The 20,416-nt window shown below is 48.9% G+C and overlaps 1 protein-coding gene across 7 annotated transcripts in view; it reads right to left on the bottom strand.

Moving 5' to 3' along the window:
• Positions 1-20,416, bottom strand: part of NCOA1 (nuclear receptor coactivator 1) — a 187,577-nt gene that overhangs the window by 47,431 nt on the left and 119,730 nt on the right. For all 7 annotated transcript variants that reach the window (XM_064448314.1, XM_064448318.1, XM_064448320.1 and 4 more), the window contains 2 exons: positions 18,669-18,775; positions 14,770-14,936 (listed from right to left, as the gene is read on the bottom strand). In XM_064448314.1, coding sequence (XP_064304384.1) covers positions 14,770-14,936; positions 18,669-18,754 — 253 coding nt within the window. In that variant the 5' untranslated portion in view covers positions 18,755-18,775. The remainder of the gene's footprint in view (positions 1-14,769; positions 14,937-18,668; positions 18,776-20,416) is intronic.

The raw sequence follows: 20,416 nt of genomic DNA, 5'->3' as shown, positions 1-20,416 counted from the left end.
TCTCGCAGCTATTTGCCACGCTGCCTGCAGCCTCAGTGCCTGTCCTCACCAACCCACGGTGGCACTGGGAAGACTCACTGAAGCCCAAGGGCTAGTCCCAGCACTCTCCAACCACTACAGAAAACATCAAAACCTAAAAGGAATAAACCACGTAGACTTATTCATCCACCAGCATAGATTTGCAGGTGGGACACTGGATTTATATTGAGGTTAGTGATTTCAAGATAGCTTTTAAGCCATATGAACAAAAGATACAACAGATCAGCAGCTTGACTTATCCTTCCACTTGCCAGAAAACCCCTTCAACACTTATATTTCAAAACCAGGCCAACATCCCACAACGCTTCAGCGCAAGTTCCCACGCAGAGCTGATGGCAGTTCCCATCAGCAGAAGGGCTACAGCCACGTCCACCGTGCCTACAACCAGCCCTGGGAAACGGACGCTCCTGGTGGGCAACAATCCGGCTTTACATCACATCTTCAGCCTGGTGGTCCTGAGCTCAGGCAACTCGAACCCTCCACATGGCTATGGGCTGTCCCCCAGTTTTGGCTGCTCCTCCCACCTGTATTTCCCCTCTTTTCCCATGTAGAGAATAAGGATTTTGAGGACAGGAGTTTTGTTAGGGTTGTTTTGGGTTTTTTTTCTGAATTTTTAAACACCTATCTACCCAGCAACAGGCACAACTAAGTTCCTCAGGACTGTACAATGCAAATAAATCAACAGTCTTGTTTTAACCCATTTGACCCTTGCTATAAATTGCAAAGAACGTATTCCAGCGTTGCCCTCGTCCTAACCGAGCATTATGCACTCCGCTGAACATCCTTCCAAGGTGTGACACCCTTCCAAGTGAGGACCTCAGGGAGGATGGAGAAGACGTGGGCTTCCCTTTAACGAGCCTAAGACACTAGTCCCCATTAACGCTCCCATTTTCCAGCTGAAGAAACGTGATGCACGATGAGACGTGCTTCTGCAGCTCTTGCTGGAGTGGATTAAGTTCATTGACTTCTTCTGAGCTGGGATGCTGTTACCTGCCACCTGAACGCTCGCAACCCAAAAGCCCCCAGGGCTTGCTTCAACCGAAGCTGCTTTCTCACACCACGGCGGTTCACCAGCTGGTGGTTCTCCCTAGAAGGACTCCAGACGGACCTGCAAGAGCACACCTCTCCGTGCCCCAAAGCGAAGAGCCTCGTGCACCATCAGTGCACGACAGCACCAGGAGTACAGATAAAGACACAAGACACCGATCCCTGCTCCGACCAGCAAACATCACTTCCTCTGGCAAAGTTTATAGGGAAAATCTACCTTTCTGCTTCTGATAAAATCCTTGTCTAATGGCGAAATGCGCAGAGCAAAGCACGCTGCTGCTGAAACAGAATGAAAAGAGTATTTCTTTCCGTCTTCACACCTTTTAGAGTTAAACATTAATAGTGTCGAGATGTCTTAAGTAAAAAAGGCTGGTTGTCTGAACAATGTCAGGAAAAATTATACGGTGCTGAGTGAATGCAAAATTAATGAGTGCTGAATGCTGACAGGAGAGAACAGGCATAAGGAGCTGAGGCTTTTTTATAGCTGATGCTGAGATCAAGCAGGTAGAACATCTCCATCTTGCTGGGGGAAGGAATAAAGGGAGAAAAAAACCTTTAATCTCAAATCTGAAGAATTTAATTCATTCAAAAACTGTGTCAACTCTCAGGGCCGAATCTGCAGAGATGAGAAAGGGCTGCGTGTAGCTCCCCCTCACAACTTTAATTCAGCCCTGGCATAGCCTTCTCTCTCCTCCTGCAGGCATAAAATACATCTCAACACCATTTTAACAATCTGACTTAATTAATTTTGCAAAGAACTAGACTGTCTTTTCTCAAGACGTAGCATCTGGAAGCCCTGGTATGCTGCATGCTAAAGTCCATGAGAAGTTACTATTAAAAATTCACTGGTGTCGACCGTTAAACCAGCTTTATGCTCAAGTTGCACAGGCACGTCAAATATGCGAACTGCACCGGCAAGGGGACGCCTGCCAAGGCGTGCAGACAATGCAAAGCTCGAGCGCGGCGAGGGGGGAGCTGACGCCTCCCATGCACAGAGCAGCACTCCCCGCCCCAGCCCCGCTCCTCCAAACCCGACTTTCTCGCGCCTCCCATCTGTCTCTCCTCGGCTGCAAAGGGAGAGCTGTCAATCTGCAGCTATTGAGGGGATCGTCTTGCTTTTTCTGCTATGCCAAAGGGATCTGTCGGAGGTAAAGGCAGATTTCGTGGTGCAGTGTAAATGACCGGAGGGGTGGCTCTGAGATGTGCATGTGATTGTGGTCTGTAGGTGCAAGTGCAGCTCCGGGCCATGAGATGCCCCTGGGGGGACAGGAGCAAGCCACGTGGTATGGGAAGCTACCTAGAGAAGATGGAGCCTCCTGGTATGGGAAGCCACCCAAAGAAGAAGGAGCCATGTGGTATAGGAAGCCACCAGAGAAGATGGGGTCTCCTGGTATGGGAATCTACCCAGAGAGGAGAGACCAAGCCACGCAGGTGAAGACTGCTTTCTTGTCGATCTCCACAGAGGCTGCTCAGGAGGACCTCACCTCCAAAATGAACTTTAACTCTTCCAGTGCAATTACTACGTGCAGAACTGCGGGTGCAGCCCCAGATACTGGAGGTTCACCGTGGGTGCATGAAGGCGCAGCTCCCGGGTGCTCCCTATCCCGAAGCAGGCAAGTGCCTGGGAGAGTGAGGAACAAGGCTGAATATTCACCCTTTGTTTCTCCCCGGGAAATGCCGCTGAGACTCGTGCAATGGGGTTCTGCACCCAGGGCCAAGCTGCAGCTACCTGCAACTACTTTTTAAGGACCACATTTATTCTTTCAAAAGTCTGGGATGGTCCAAACTATCCCCTGCTTCCATAAGAAACCCTCCACGCACGTAATTCACTGTCTCAGCGTAGCAGCTGCACCAAACCCGGGGCAAACATCAGCGTGGGGAGCCTGACCCACCGCTCCGGCGTTCATGAACCCCGCTCACTGTAATAAAGACTTAATGATTTAAAGGGTAGTCAGCTGAGACTGGTGGTTTAATTAATTAATGAAAACTTGTCTTGGAAGGCAAACTTCCTAAATAGCAAGGGCAGAAAGAACGGTGAGAAATGAAATATCATTTAAAACCATCCAAATGGTGCCGTTGGCTGTCTACCCAAGGCTCTGGTGAGGCTTTAAGTGCCACCAAACACCCCGTGATGAAATCGTGGGGCTCAGGGGAAGCAGAAGCAGCCAGACGAGGAGCTCGGTAGCTGGGCACTGGGGAATAACGTGGCCCCAGAGGGAGCGAGGCTGCTCCTGCATCTCTCACGCTCCTGTCCCAGAGAGTTTGTTTGCTTTGCCCAAGCATACTGCTCAGCACAATAAAAGCTATTATTTCCTTGTACAAATCTCCCTTTATTTCCTCTGCTTGCAGGAGTGTTAGGAGGATTAAGGTCTATAAAAGTTTGTTCAGGTGAAAATCGGAAATGAAAACTGAAGGCCTTGCAAGGCTGGCTCCAAGTTTGGGGATTTTTTTCCCATAAGAAAGAGGCTGTTACTTCTTGCTTTCTAGGCACGGCAACGCTTGCACCACCAGGCGCTCTGAAGGGTCAATAATCGAGACGGGCACTTGCAGAGGCGCGCTGAGGCCGGCTTCCCTCTGAACCCCCTCTTGCACAGGACACCTGGACTGGCTCAGATGAGACGCCTCCACTGCGGCTGCTAGAAGAGCGGTGGGACGGACTCCTGTCATCCTGCTCCTGCAGCCAAAGGGATGCCAGCTCACGGGGTGGATGAACCTCTCTCTGATCATCAACCAAATGAACCGGGCTCCAGAGCAGAGGGAGGACAAGCTTAGAGGAGGCAAAATCCTACTTGGGGTGCCATCCTGGGGAAAGAAGAGTCTTCAAATAGGGTTTGTCCATCTCTATGAAGGGTAAGGAGGGCCAAGAAAAGGGCTTTAAAAAAGGGGGATTTTTTTCCTGCTCCTTTTCTGCCTCTCTTAAAAATGAGACTGAATCAAGGAGAAAAAAATAAAAGAGGGAGGAAAAAAAAAGCTGATCCGGCACAGCAGAAGGCAAGAGGAGGAGTGATTTCTACAGGTGGTTTATGACTCTCTGCATGATCCACACGCCTGTTACATCCTATCAGATCCTCTTCTTACGGCGAGGTGCTAAAGGATTTATTAGTTCTTGACAGTTTGAGATGTTTAAAAGCTTGAGGATGTAATAACCAAATGTTCACTTGTTAAAATAAAGGCATCGTTTGGAGAGGTCTGTGGAATTCTTAGCAGCCTCCCCTTCCCCTCGGTCTATATTTAAGCTGCCAGCTAGATTAAAACTGTCAGAGCAGGGATGAGAATTTTATTGACATGCTTTGTAGGTGGTACGGCTCCATAAAATAAACATATACAGAGAACGCTCGCTGGTGTTGCTGCACGGGCAGAGATTTTTATAGTACTGACCTGAGGGAGTTTGTATCTGAAATCAATCCCTGATATAAAACAGATTCCAGAGGATACGGAGAGACAGATTCACAAATGTCTGCGGAGAGCGTAGGCAGGGATGCAATCCGTTTAACATTTCACGTTGAAACCAAACTGCGGAGAACGGGAGGGCGTGAAATTCCCCGAACCCGCTCCAACAAACTTCACCCCTCGGGCATGAGGTGCAATTAATTACTCTGAGAACGGGGAGGTTTTAAGCCTTGGAAGGGCGCAGGACAGAGCGTGGGGCAGGGGACCGCACGGATGCTCGGGAAGCAAAACGAGGACTCTCGCACCAGCTTCGTGGTGGCAGAAATCACCGCTTCTGAGCCGTGACAGAATGCTGTGGACGGGGGTCTGGCTCTCGAGGCATTTTTCAAAATCAATATTTCCAGATTTATAGAGATGAGGGCCAGTAGAGATCACTAGATTGGCCAGTCTGACTTCTTGAATGTTGCAGAGCCATCAAAGTGCACCCATTTACACCACCACGAGCCCTGAACTTCTCTTTGGCCAAAACCTGATGCAACCCACCACTTCCCCTGGCAGCTGGTTCCCAAAGCAATCACCCTCCCAGTCGTAACTCTGGGCCCGAGTCCTAATTTGTTTTTGTCTGGCTTCGGCTTGAGTCATCCTCTGTTATGCTGGATTTAAAAACTTCTCTAGTAGCCAGCATTTTCTGATCTTGTTAGTGTTTGTAGTGTCATCACCATGTCCCCACTCTTTCCCCCCCGCCCCCCCCAGATACACTCAACAGAGCTCTTCAACCTTTCAAGCTGCAAGACATTTTCTCCAGCCCCTGGCTCATTTCCGTGGCTCTCCTCAATGCCTTCTGTGGATTTTTCAGTCTCCTTCCAGCGTGGATACCGTGCCTGAGCTCCAGTTTTGTCCCGGCAGCTCCACGCGCACGTAACATCACCCAAGAGAAGCCCACCTTGCTTTTCATCACATCCCAAGTTCACACTGACTGCCTTTGCTTCCAGGATCTCCAGATCTTCTTGAAAAGCACCACTTCCCGGGATACCGTCCACCCAGCAATCCTGTGTGCCCATCCTGTATCGGTCTAGCAATGATTTTGTATGTCCTTCCACATCCATGAAGAGGTTGAATAGCACTGAGGTCTAGCAGAGACTCCCAAGAAGCTCCATGAAACTCAATTTTGAGAATAAAGGTGTTTCATCAGGATGAGGAGAGTCACCAGTGGTGTTCCTCTGGCACCCGAGGTAAGGTAGCCACGCAGGGAGAAAATGCACACCAACTCGAGGGTGGGCTGACCCATTCACATGAAATAGGATCAAGTGGTAGAAAAACTACCCAAGTGCTCCGCTAAACTGTTCTAATTTCACCTACTTTCTACTACTTGAAGGACACGCACTCGTCATTCAAAAACATGAGTTTTGGCTAAAAGTTGGGGATGGCTTAACGGAGGTGCCGAGAGGAGACAACAACCGTTACCTGCAGCATACCAGGGGTGGTACTGGTGCTCCTAAGAAAATGGAGTTTTTGGAACTGTCCATTAAAGACACAGCAATGAACTAAGTGAGCCTGGCAAAACAGAAGCTGAGAGCCGGAGACGGAAACTGGGAGATAGAGAAGCACTTGTTTTACAACTATATCCTTGAGGAGAGCTGTGAGACCGATCAAAGCCAATGTCCCGCCTCAGAAGCCGCTGAGAACGGGGTGATAAAGTGTGTAGTCAAGGAGAACAACTAATTGGGATGTTGATAAGAACTAAAACAAAGTGCCCAGTAGGGGAACTATCCTCGTTATAATACTAAAAATCAGGCCCATAGGCCAGGAACTGCCCCCCTCTAGTAAATCCCTTAATCTATGAGCACGTGCAGTAAATTAAGAGTGAGCTGTACCGTTACATCCACGTGAGAAAGAAATTAACCAATTATTAGCTGAGGAGTGTGAATATTAGCTGTGACCAACACATTTAACTACATAAATGCCTCGTAGTTTCTCGGTGCGGGGTGCAGCTTTGTGGGTTACCACCCAGCCCCCATCTTTGCACAAAAATGAATCCAATAAAACACCTCCGCTCTGTGTGTAGTTTGGTGCTTTGCACACCGGGCGAACGAACCCGCTTTTCCGGATAACGGTACCCGCAACAATCTAACGCTACTGGTCAGATCTGGTAAGAAAAACCATGACAGTCTGGGCCAATTCGCTCAAGAAAGATGAAGTTCAGTTGGAGGAAGCACCGAAAAGAGCTGTTGGGTTGATTACAGGAAAGACATAACTATCTGACACCAAGATCCTATGACAGCTTAGTTTGTCGGACAAGTCAAGCAAGGGCAGAGATCAAGAGCAACAACTTCATAAAAATAAGTTAGGGAAAGGTGGCAATTACCAAACAGAAGGAAGAATGAAGCAAAATAGAGGGCAATGCTGGCACAGAAATGATCCGAAACTCATTTCCACTGAAAATGAGCAGGTTTCATCCTCTTCAGGATCTCAGAAGGATTCCTGGAAGGACAAAGTTAAACAGCTAAAGGGACTGGATCTGTTTGTGCTCTGTTTACCTTGGATCAGCCTCACACTTGAGGGCTTTCAGTGGGCACCTACCGAAGCCAAGGAGGAATTCCCCCTCTCCGCTGATGTCTAATCTGACCTCCAGGGTTTGGTTGTTTTTCTTTCTCTGAAGCCCTCTAACATACGGTGAAAAATCGGCCGCCAAGGCGGGATGAGAGCGATGAGCATCCCTCCCTCTAGTAGCACGAGCAGCTCCATCAGGGTTAATCCAACCACCAGGTTTGGGATGAAGGAAGAGCCTTCCTCCCCTGCACTCAGAGACACCCGGTGACAGCGCCGCTGGCCGAGAAGGTCCTTCCTGACCTCAGGGACGAAGGCGGAGGAACGCAGAGTCTGCAAAACACCACCCTAAGGCAAAAGCAAAGCTCCCCTTTTCTGACCTCCCTTGAAGCAAACAAAATCAGGATAACTCCGATAAAGTCAATACATTTAAAGAGGAGACTACAGCACCAGCCTGACAGTTGTAGCCCGAAGAGATTCCAATCTAATTTTAGATTTGACACAAACCTTAATGTGGTTTTAATTAATTAATTTAAAAAATCCTTTAATTAATGTAAACCCCTTAAAGCGGTTTTCATTTACTCTATTTCCAGGAGACATTTCCACTTACATTGCTCCTCAGATGCCATTCTGCTGCTTACTTTTGTTCTTCAGTCCAACCTCAAATGTTAGACCTAAACTTCTGTTTATAACACATCGCTGGCCTTGAAAGCTGGGACACTTTGAGCTCAGGCTATTTCCTCAGCCTTCGCTTTAGTGATTTTCCAAGTAACAGGGTTTCCATCTCTTCTCCAACTATGCAAAAACTCCACAACTTGTTCTTCCACTGCATGAAAGTGTCCTCTTCTGGGCCCTTGAAGGACCTCCGTACTGACTCAGCACATAAAAACTACCAAAATTTACACCTGAATTCTCTGTATCTATAGTTCATCTCAATTTCTGCAGGCAAGGCAGAAAGGCAGCAGTGATGGAGTGCTGTCACCCTGCCCTCCCAGCAGCAACACCCAGCTTGGGCAGCTCTCCAGGCCACCAAGGAAGGAGCTCAGACATGATGTGGGAATGCAGCAGGACATCCCAGGAGAGTCCCTGGGACCTCTCTCCCCCTTGGCTCTCCTGATGGCAACCTGTACTTTGTAGGGTGGCCACTGGCTCCTGCCTTCAACCTGCTCCATCTGCACGGCCAGCCTGGGCACCACATTTGGTTGATCACCAAATCCTACGTCCGGTTTTGGGACCCCAGTGTAAAACAAACTGGAGTGAGTTCAGTGGAGGCTACCAAGACGGTCAAAGCTGGAGCGCTGATCCTGGGACCAGAGGCCAAGGGAAGGGTTTGCTCAGCCTGGAGAAGAGATGGCTTTGGGGTACCTGACAGCAGCCTGCCCACGCCTACAAGAAGTTATGGAGGTGACGGAGCCAGGCTCTTCACAGAGATACATGGCGAGAAGATGAGAAGAGATGGGTGCGAGTGAAGCAAAAGATGTTCAGGTGGGATAGGAGGAAAATCTTGTTCACGATGAGGCCAGCCGAGTGTTGGAGCAGGCTGCCCGGAGCACCTGTGCTTCTCCATTCTTGGGGGCTTCCAAAGCGCAACTGGGTAAAGCCCCCAGCAAGCTGGGCTGATCCCGGAGCCGACCCTGCTTTGAGCCCATCTGTCAAACAACAGCACTATCAGAAATGGCAATAAGCTTTATGGAAATGAGATGGCTCTAGCCAGATTGCCAGCGCCCAGGTGAAATGTTAGAATTCCCCGAGAGGATCCTGGAGAGGGAAGAGCTGAAATGAAAGAGTATTCAAAAATATAAAAGGCAAGAAAGAATGCAAGCGTAAACAAAGCAGAGCATGTTATGCAGAAGGTACTTTCCCTTGGTGGCATGGAGGCAGCAGCTCCAAGAGAAATTTAATCAGAGACTGGAAATACTGCCTGTGATTCAATGCACGCCAAGAAAGATGCATTCAAACTGGAATTGGTGAAAGAAGGATACGCAGACAATTTAGGAGGATCCTAAACAGGAAAAAAAAAAAAAAAAAGGCCTAAAGACTTTAACTACATTATCCTGGCAAAACAAAGCCAAGTGAGGGAGAAGGTCCCAAAGGCTCCTTCTGCTCCTGCACTGGAGATGCCCGGCTCCTTGCAGACCCAGTACCATGGACTTGGGCTAGCGATTTCCTCAAAGCTAGAAAGCCCACGTAGAGCTCTGTCCCCAGGGGCTGCGGACACTAAACCCTGCGGACTGAGGGTAACATGGGAGCCTGGACCTGGGCAGAAGAAACCAGCTGAAAGCCTTTAATTGCTCTGCCCTGGGTTCCTGTGCTTTGGGGTAAAGCTCACCAAGGGGCCTGGGCTCTGTGACTTGCTTCTACACATTGCACGCAGTTACTCGCTTTGTGGTTTTATGGGAGTAATTTTATGATCTTTAATAATGTACCACATCACTCGGCTGCTGGGACAAGAAGGGGCTCTTGACTCGGTGCCCGAGGACAAGGCCTCCTCCTCTCCTCCTCCCAAAACCTCACGCCGCTGTCGCAGGCTGGGGAAGAAGCCTCTTCCCAGGCCACCACTTCACCATTTTCTGACCACTAAATACAAAGTTAAGGCTTTTTTTTGTTCTCTTTTTAAAGCTCGCCATATGTTGGCATTCCCAAACCCAAGAAGAAACTCAGCATTCATTTTGAAGAGGTTTCCATACGTCCCACGGAGGACCCAGGACCTCTCTGCGCTGGAAGCTGTACATGTATATCACAAAATAAATCCAGGGCCAAATCTAAGCATATGACAAGACAGCAGGCAAACTTAATTAAAGGAAAGCCACTGACAGCCCAATGATTGTATGCAACCGAGCAGCCAAAATCAATAATTATTTCATACACTTCACTTAATTAACCGACTGTATTTACCCAAAAGGAAAATTACTTCCCCCCATAGGTTAACTTCCAAGTGGGGGGGTGGTCTTAAATTCAGGATCCTCTTATTTTTGGGTTGATGTGTCCTAGTGAAAAAGGAGCACAAACTTGCCTGAAGGAGCCCATCTGATTACGGTCACATCTCAGGAAAAAACCAAATAGAAAGATGTCAGGAGGACAGAACTGCTCCATGGTTTCCTTGGACCCGAAAGAGGACAGTTCCATGCAGCAGGAGAACAAGTTGTGCAATTTTTGCGTAGTCTGAGAAGAGACAGAAATGCTCTTATCCCTAAAACCCCTGAAAATTATTAAAGTAAAAGCTCAAGAAATAGCCTTCTCCCCCTCCCTGCCCAAAGTAAATCACCTTAAAAACTGAGGGTCATCTTTGCAGGTTAACACAGTAACATTCGGGAAAGAAAGCTGATTTTTTGCCTAGGGCCCTTTTAAAACATCCCGAAACCAGGTCACTATTCTGTAGCATTATGATAGAATAAAACTGCATTAATAAAGACCTGATTTTTTTTTCCTTATACATCTGTAAGAATAAATTCAGCAGCTTGACCACTGAAAAGCCTGGCTTCACTGGGCCTGAAAGTGTCATACATGGGGTCACGCGACCCTCCGTCGCTGTAGGAAGCCTTGCACTGCAAAGGCAAGCAGCGACTCGGCGTCCTTCATGAGGTAAGTTGTACAAATGCAAGCAAACACGGAATAAATCCTTTATTTTGGCAACTACAGACTAAATCTGCTGGGGCTTTTGGACCTCGCAGGAACAAAAACTCATGAGTATCACCCGAGGCGTCCTGGCGGGGCCGGGAGCCCTGCCGCGGCTGCTCCTGGACCAGGTAGCTGCCGGCTCTGCGCACCGATTCCCGCAGAAGCCGAACATACGGTGGCACAGCGGGAGAGACCGCCAGCGAGCGGCGATGAGCAAACGCAGGAAGGACGGGGGGAAGGAGGCCCCTTGGACGCCGGCAGTGCTAGAGTCACTTGCAGTGCCTTAGGAGGTGTTTCAAGGGCAACCCTCTGCGGCTGTTTGAGTTTGCAGGTGGCGTAATGAAAAGCTCAATACTATTTGATTTATTCTATTAAGGTGCTGCATTTATACTCCTGCTCTGGAAGGAAATTAAGCAGCCTATCAATGGAGAGGGCTTTTGGGAAAAGGCTTGGTGGCTTCATCTTAAAAAGGACACTGCCAAGGTTGGGAGCTCTACAAGGGAGACGACATGACCCCTCCACCGGCTCCCACCTCCGTCAGATCTCTGCACATTGCTCATCACCCCTTCCATACACCAGAGGTTATCACCCTCCCAAAACTGGGGCATTTAACTGAAAAAATCAGCCGGGGAAAAAAAGGAAATACCTTTCTGGAGCCCACCTGCCACCGCAGAGCCTGGTGCCACAGGGGCGTTGGAAGCCGAGGATCTGCCTCTCCTCGGGGCAGGGGTGACCCCAACTTCCATGGCACTTGCAGGGTAGGCATCAAGTATTACATCATTTTACAGAAAAGGAACAGAAAAAGTGGATGTCCGTGCATCAATGCAGCTTTTCCAGTATCTCTGCTCATTTTTGTACTTTCCTGTATGACCAAGATGCCTTATTTTTGCATCTGCAACCACGCACCAGCCACCTTCCCAGCGGCAACTGAGCCTCCTTCCCATCCTGCGGCCTCCTGACTCCATCACAGCTCCACCACGCTGCCCTGATGGCTTCTTCTCACGGCTTTTACATCACCTCTGCTAACCCTACAAGCCAAAGAGTGACGCATGTTGAGCAGCGAAGCCCTCCGACTTGCCTCCATCCATCGGGTTTTGACCGCGGCAGCACTGCTCTGAGTTCAAACAGCCTTGGGTGAGCTCACGTCCTCGTGACGGATGGGCATCGGCTCCATCTCACGGCATGGCTCCGCAGCAGAGGACCCACCCCAGGAGAAGACCTCCAGCATCCATGTGCTGGGCATGATGCTGATCTGAAGGCAAAGGGGAGGGAGGTCCACACAATGGACCGCTGCCCCATGGAGCCCAGGCAGATCTTCCCCTTGCTGACCTCCACGCTGCCCAGGAGCCGTCGGTGGCCTTCCCTCCTCCTTCCCTGGCGAGTGACCGCACACGGGGCACAGTTCAGGACTCGACACTCAAACCATCAGCTTGAAAAAAATCGGAAAAAACTTTTGCGGGACGGACAAAGGCTGAAAAATTAACTGTCTGGCCTCTTCCTCCGCTGCGTTTATTGCTGTCTTGGCAGATGAATTTCAGGTTGCTGCCACAGCCGCAAACCGCTTGTTCTGCCAACTGTACATTACTAACATTGGAAGGTGTCCAGACCTAGGAATCTTTTCTAAAAGCATTTGCTTCATACTTTAAATAGCAGCCCAGCAGGCAGGGGGATGGGAGGGAGGGCTCAGCCCCTGCGTGCGATCCATCTGCAAGATTCTGCCGGCTCCTCCACCCCTTTGCGGGTTAAAACCGCGGACGACGCGCAGCGGAGGTGCAGGGAGGGGAGAGCCGGTGGGATGCCACCTCCAAACCCTCCAGGGCTAGTAGTGGGGCTGATGACCCCCTCCAGGGGTGTCCCCACTCCCCCGGCGCTGCCACCTGCCCCTCCCAAGCTCCCCAGCTCTGCGCCTGGCACATTTTCCAAATTAAATTAATAACAGGACATTGGCTTTTGTTTTTTTCATTGAAAACTGCTCTGCTATGAGGTTTACCATCATTTTTCCCAGTGCTTATGGGTTTTTCTTATTATTGGGCTGAACAGCACCATTTGCTGGGACGTCCCGAGTAACACATCAGTGCAAAGTCCATGCTCCCAGCTCCTCTCTGTTACATGAAATCACGTCTCCGGGTGGGTTTCCTAACGGAGCATTAGAAGGAGCACGGCCAATGCCGTGGGATACGTCACCGTTCACAACACTTCAGCAGCAAAACCCCACCCTCAACAGCTAGCAAATATTAATCAGGTTTATGGCTGAGAAACGGAGAGGAGGAGGAGGAGGAGGAGGAAGGACTGAGGCAGGGAAACACGATGTCTAACACTTGATATAACTACAAGGACAGAAAATAGTCTCTGGCCACAAATACTTTGACTTTTTGCCATGTTTTTCCTACCTCCTCACGTAACATGCTCTCTCAGTAATCTGCCAAGAACAAATACAGGTGAAGTTTCTTTTCTTCGGTAATTTGGCGCCGCACAAGATAAGCATACAGATACAGAGCAAAGCTCAAGGCATAATATTTTTAAGTAGTGCTTGTCCTAGTTAATGTTCAGCCCTGCTGTGCAATGTCAAGAAAACTAATGAACAGTGAAGTGGCAGCGAGCAGGAACCTGGGTGTACTCACCCGCTACCAAGCTCCTTTCAGAGCCCGGGCACAACGTGAATGAAATCTGAAAGCAGTTGTCCTGGTTCATCGGGAAGCCCGGGCAGCCCGTGCAATGTGAGCCGAATGCTTTGCCGCCATGCGTGCCCCGAAATGCGGTGCCTAAAATAATAGCGAGCTGGGAGGACCCACAGCAATGACTGGCTTAAACTAAAGGAGGGGAGATTCAGATTAGATATAAGGGAAGAAATCTTAAACCATGAGGGCGGTGAAAGCCTGGCCCAGGCTGCCCCGAGAGGCGGTCGATGCCCCATCCCTGGGAACACCCAAGGCCAGGCAGGACGGGGCTCTGAGCAACCTGCTCTGGCTGAAGGTGTCCCTGCTCACGGCAGGGGGTTGGGCTGGGTGGCCTTTAGCGGTCCCTTCCCACCCAAACCCTTCTGTGATTCTGTGGAGTGCCTGTGCGTACAGACCCATGTAAAAATTTAACATCTGTTATTAGGCAACACCGCTCCACTCGGAGCGTGTGGCGGGAGCTTTGGCAAAGGCAATGCTTGACAGATGACGTGCTCTCAGCACTAATACCGAGGATTCACCTTGTGCACGAAGGACAAGGTGTTTGCACGAAGGACGAAGTATTTGCAGGGAGGAAAAAGTATTTGCACGAAAGAAAATATATTTGCATGAAGGAAAAAGTATTTGCACAGAGGACAAAGCGTTTGAGCGCACAAGATGGGCGGCCTGTAGTGGGCACGACGTGGAGCAAGCTGGAGCCCACCTGTGGCAGCTCCAGGATGGATGCTGGGGTTGCAAGGACGTGAACAAGCCCTCCTCCCTCCTTAATCCCCCTCACCTCTTCTCCCGTGCATCGCTTGAGCCCTTTGGACTTCTACAATTCAGTCTATGAGTTGACACTTGGGGTGAATTTTAACCTTTATATGGCTTCTCAAGCATCTCCTCTCTGTTTGCTGGTTACAGCACCACATTCACTGGCGGGAGGTGGATTAACGCCTCCTCTCATCTCTTTGGTTGGCAGGAGAACAGATCTGACAAGGGTACATGGTTCTTCACCAAGTCTTGCACAGTGTGTGGCAGAGCTATCTGTCCTTCACCTCACCCAGCTATAAAGTGGGGTTTCTGCACACAGTTAACAGTGGTATTGCTGATAAGCACTTAATGGGCCTGATCCTGAAAGCTTAGCAAGCACTTCTGATTATTGTGATCTAAAGAATAATTTCAGGATGAATCATAAACACGGAATAAAGTGCCACCTCGCACCAGAAACAAAGCTGGCATCTTAAACAAGCCAACCCATGAGGGCAAAGCATACTCTTTTGTATCAATGCTTCCAGAAAAGCTAGGGTAGAAAAACTAGGTAGGAAAACTATCGCAAATGGAATGACTATGTGAAGATTTTTCATTAATTAAGTCAAGACTCTCTGCTGCAATTTACTGTCTGAAGGGTACCAGGAGAAGGCTCTTGCTCTGAAGCTTCCCGACAAGCCAAGGCAGGAGGCTGCCGCCTTACCTTGCTCCAACCTCTTCATCTGCTGGATCTGATCAACCGTCTTCTTTAGGATCTTGCATTTGTCGGGTTTGACGCTCAGGGTGTCGATGTCCCCGATGTTTGCAGACAGCAGCTCCGCCAGCTCCTCTAAATATTTGTTCTCCTGTTCCCGTCGCCGCTTTTCATTGCTGTTAGAGAAAGAAAAAAAAATTAGAAGTCACATTAATGATTTTTTTTCCTACTGCTCAGGCTAGTCCCACCTGGGCACTGGACAAGAACCCAGAAATACAACTACTGTCTGGAGTGATGTCCGTGCTATAATCCGAATATCTCCAAAATACTGGGTGTTCATTCAAGCTTTTGTATATTTTTATGTATATTAGAATAATCAAAATTAATGCCAAGGGAAATACATCGGGCTAGGGAGACACCCCCAACAAAAATAGACCTGTAACATTCAGGACTCTGCCTTCCTCTCAGAAATAGTTATAAATGAGTTATAACAAAAAAAAAAAAAATCAAGAATAGTTATATGCAGCCTCTTATTTTTCCACAGCCACTATTCCAGCTGTCACCGAGTTTAATCCTAAATTCACACATAAAGGTTCACAGCATCCACCGGAGTTCACCAAAGTGAAAATTCGAATCAACAGTGACAAGAGGAAGATGAAAAATATTCATGAGATCAACCTTTTTGTCCCAGCAAAAGCAGCTTTTCTTTTAGCTCCCAGCTGCTGCAGGAGCACAACACTCTCCCACCAACTATTTCTAAATCCCAGGAACTGAGAATATATTATTTACGTGCCGTGACATGGCTGTCATTGAAGCCACCCTGGACACTGTAACATATTCCTTTACCAAAGACATTATAAGCATCAAAGCCACCAAAATGAACTGTGCATACGGGACAGACACACAGAGCCACATTTTCCCTAAATACCTTCCACTACATCAACCACGGGATGAAATGAGACACCTCAAAATGCCCAGCACAGCTCTTCACCGCTTGCGATGCCTTTTATGAGGTTGGCTTTCAATAAGCCACCCAAATTTCTGTTACAACCTCCACAGGACGCCCAGCACCCTGAGTAAGAAGTATTGCCTGAAAATCCCTATTATTTACCAGACACCGAGAAGCTGCTGAGATGCCTGTAGGCATGGTGAGATGTTTCTGGCCTCAAAGAGGCCTCACTGCTCATGGAGGGGCTGAGGAAATACTGGTTACAAGAGCTGATTCCAAAAGTCCGGCTGGATAGGAGGTTTGTGTCCCATTGCAGACGTGCTCTGGCTTGTGCTACATGGCTGAAAAAGCTCCGCTGAGGGCTGAAGGCTTCAAGAAGAGGTTTGCTTTCTTTTATCTGCTGAGAATGCAAGCCAACCAGAGCATTAACATACTCTGATAACTCTGCAGAGACCCTTTAGAAACGATATCTGTCCAAAAGGGGATGAGACAACACCATTCCTACCCCCTAAGGAGCCCCTCGGGTTAGGCTGCACAGATGTTTCTTGATTTTTTCCTAATTCCAGCCACTTTATTAGCTCAATATTCAGGTAGGTGTTGTCTCTTGGGCATCTTACTGCTGCTTAAACTTTACTGCTGCAGTGTTTCTGCTCGGGCCAGCAGTCTCATTAAGTCCAGAAGCACGACCTTCCATGGGAGACACACGGTGCGACCTGGAAACTCCTCTGCGATGGGCTCGCGTGGGCACAGGAGCCCTCGCTTCCCCAGCAGGCAGCTGCCAACGGGTGCTAAGGGGTCAGAGGCAGCAAAAAGAGCTTCACGGAGGTAGGTCAGGTGCCCACCCACTGCAGAAATACTGGGTCCAGCCATGGACCTCAGCCTCTTTTTGCAGAGGTATCGTGACACCAGTGCTGGCGCGCTCCCTGGCCACGGGCAGGCAAATGCTTCTCAAAGGAGCTGAGCGAGTATTTTAGTTGAGATGAAATTAATTCCTAGCTCTCCCTGTGAACCAAAAAGCAATAGCAGAGGGGAGAGAAAAAAAATTCCCTCTGTTGTGGGTGAGCTCATTTCATGAAAACCCTTAATGTCACTGTTGCTGTGGCAACTTTCAAATTGTAGGAGGGAAAATTGGCCAATTTTCCTTACATAAAAGCATCATGAGAATATTACAGCAGTGGGCTGTTCTTTATGACTCCCAAGTATCATCAAAAGCAATAGTTAAACCTTCCAGGTTTTAACAAAGGAGTTTTGAAGTTCACTTTACTCCAGAGTATGTTACGGAGGACTCTGGCCAGCCCAGGGAGGAGGACGAGGTCCCTCCCCACCATGGCTGGGGGACGATCAGAAGGAAGAGAGAGAGCACTGGCGAGGACTTCTCTTCTTGGTTTTGGTAAAACGCTTCAGCTCCAGTGTTCGGGATTGGATGGCCAACCCGACGACAAGTATTTGAGTCAAGCCTTCTAAAAATGCTTGTAGGTTCTTTGTGGATGTAAAAACTTGTGCTTGTACAAGGAAGGAGAATCCTTTATCCAGAAGTTTCTGCTTCTCACCGATCAGTTCATTCCCCGTGTTTTGAAAGACCCCTGGTGTTGGCAGCGGAAGGCTTTCTTGGGGTGCTTAGGGGTTAGGAAACAAACCACAAGAGATCTGCTTTCCGAAGGCAGACCAGACGAAGCAAAGCCAGGTGTGTGTGCTCATCCATCTGGAGAGCAGTTCCTTCAAGAAGAGGCATCCAAGCCCACTTTGCTTGGAGCCAAGGACCGACAGCTCCACCCCACACTCACCTCTGGGGCAAGGACCAGCTCCGAGACCAGCCTGGAAAGAGCAGCGAGGGCTGCAGAGCTCTGACTCAAATGATTCAGGCAGAAAGGGGAAATATTTCACATGATTACACCAGTATTTGTTAGGAATAAGACCGCTACAAGTGCTACCAAAACATGTTCTGCAGTTATCACTCCTTTAACGGCACAGCTAAGCCATGAACCACCGAGCCTCTGTAAGAAGGTGTGTGAACTCTACAGAAGGGAGGTGTTGCAACCAAAAACTGCAGTAAACAGAAATCCTCAAACAACCTTTTAACGTCTCTCTACTGGAACACTGTAGCCTTTGCATTTATCGTCTAGAATATCATGTGTGAGCTGTAAGTGATAGAAAATACCCCTGGGGTTTGCTCAGTGCATCAATATTCTGCAACGGCGAGCAAAACAGCATCCCAGGCAGCAGAGACACGGAGCCAGCAGCAGCACCGTACCTTCACCCTTACTGACAGACTCCATAGCCATGGAAAAAGATGCACAGGATTTACAGGGAGCCTGGAAAAGCCAGTGGGAGGAGATCACAACTGCCTCTATCTAGGACTTTGTAGTCTTAAACCAGGTGGCAAGGTAGGTGGGACGGGAAGGCTCGGTCGTAAGCAAAAGGTGCCTTTCTGTGGTGAGATGAGCTTCGAAGCAGTCTGCACGAGCACACAGAAACGAAGATATTTCAGACAGAAATACTTTCTCTTCTGTAGTCGCACCGTGCAGCACAAGGGTCACCACCGGAGTTTCTGAATATTACAAAAACATGGATTTCTTGGGAATCTGGTGTGAAGAGGCAGAAGGCTTCGAATGATCTGCAGACCTCACAGAAATATATCCCCCAAATTTACCCTGAGAAAGCTTCCCTGATGCTCTGAGCGCTCTCAATTTATAAAATCAATACATTAACTTTGATAACGAGCCCCTAATCATCATTTGCCACCTAACAACAAGCAGAGCAGATGGGGAGCCGCATTTCTATCATGCTCCATCTTCCACCGCAGCCACCGCTAAAAGCAAAGCGAAGTTCTGGTGGGAAGTGTGAACGTTTCCGAGTGGCTGAAACCTGGCTCCATCTGCTCGAGCAGACGGGACAGAGCGACGCAGTGGGAATGACAAAGTAGCCGTGGCAGGGGACGGATTGGGAGCAGCGCACGTACCTCTGGGCTGTATCGCAGGGCGAGCCTTTCCTCTTCCGAGAGTCGGGGTTGGCAGGGTCCGTTGAGCTGTCCCCAAGGCCACTCATGTTGGTTGACCTACTTTGCACCTGGAACCAAAGAGAGACAGGGTAAGGACAAGGTTTTTGCAGCTGCAGGAGGAGCGGTTCCTCCGTGGCAGAGGCAGAAAACATGGACCTAGTGACCTCAGAAGAGGTAACTGACCCAATGCAAGTCTTTCTTATTGAATTGATGCCTCGTTTGTGAAGGAAATGGTGCAAAGGGAAGACAACAGGCGATCACGTTGCCCTCATTTTGGTGTCCCCTGGTCACCATTCGGCCAAGCAAGCCCTTACCACCAGCACCACTATCCTTACACATCACCAAGAAGCTCTTCCCTGTGTCCCTGCAAATTTTAGCTTCTTGGCCTTAACAGCATTTCAACAACTATCTAAACACAGCTCATTTCAATGCTTTGTTTAAGAGTGTTTGTTTGCTCTTGTTTTGCTTCCTTTTCCTGCAAGCTTCTCCTTCTTCCCACCTTCGGCTCCTCTGCCATCTCCCCCCGGTTCCTCTGACTCACGACTGGCAGAGGACGCTCCACCCCTTGCATTGTGTCTGCGCTCCCGCTCCCCCACCACCTCCTTTCCCCTCCGCACATGGCCCGGGCTTTAATTAGAGCTGCAAAGTGACTCATCTCTTAACGGGATGCGACACCCTCCCACGAAGCCCTTCCCCACCTCCTGAGGTGCCTGAGGCTGCCTCCCATGCGTGGTGCTCCCAGCCCCAACCTTCTCCGGGCAGAGAGCTTCCCACCACGGCCAGTCCTTGGCCGGTCCCAACACCAGGCACCTCCTGGGATCCAGCTCTCTCCAACACACGGACATTTCACCCTTATTTTTAGGGTGTAATTTCAACAGAATTTGGGTAAACTAGTCCATGCTAAGGCAAACAAGAGGTCTAAGCAATGAAAGAAGGTCCTGAAGTCATGAGGACTATAACATTGCAATAACCCATATGCTAATGCTCCTTAACAATGAATTATATATTTTTATTTAACTGAATAAAATACTATGTAAGAGCAATAAGGGCAAGAAAGCCAATTAAGGCTTCTTTCTGGATGCTTCACCTTGAAGGATGCCTTCTCCGACCCGAGAACACAGAGAGTCCCCTCCAACTGCCTAAAACATGCCTATAGGACAGGGTCAAAACCTCATACAACACGTTAAATCAAGGGACAGAGCTCCTCCAGAAAACAAATCAGCTACACGCTTTGCTTCCCGTGCTTTGCTAAAGCCATTCAGTGATTCTTCATACAGTAACCACAATAATTCAATATTGGATAATGTCACTTTCCAAAATCTTTATTTATTTTGGAATTCTTGGAAGTGTTTATCATTGTGAGAAGATAAAATCCCTGAGAAATAAAGCAATGGGATCGCGGACAAGAAAGTAGTAGTTTAGAGAGTAAAAGGACTAAGTTCTTAAACAACATTCCCTTCATTTCTTCCACTACTTTCTAAAAGCTGGAATTTTAACAAGGATTAAACTGCTGACAGATAAAACAAACCCTAGAAGGCACATCTACCATTCCCACAGCCCAGATTCCCCCCGTGTTTTATTCAGCCTGTCTGAAAGCACGGTGGGATGCCCTCAGTGGTCCAGCATCTCCCACCCTCTGCCCAGCCTGGCGCAAGGCAGCTGCTCATCAAAAGCCACCGGCGCTGGCTCATCTCGTGCTCAGATAGGTG

The sequence above is a fragment of the Phalacrocorax carbo genome, chromosome 3 (genome assembly GCF_963921805.1).
Source record: "Phalacrocorax carbo chromosome 3, bPhaCar2.1, whole genome shotgun sequence".
NCBI classification, from domain to species: Eukaryota; Metazoa; Chordata; class Aves; order Suliformes; family Phalacrocoracidae; genus Phalacrocorax; species Phalacrocorax carbo.
Note: the sequence above shows the minus strand (reverse complement) of the source record. Positions and strands in the feature narration are given on the sequence as shown.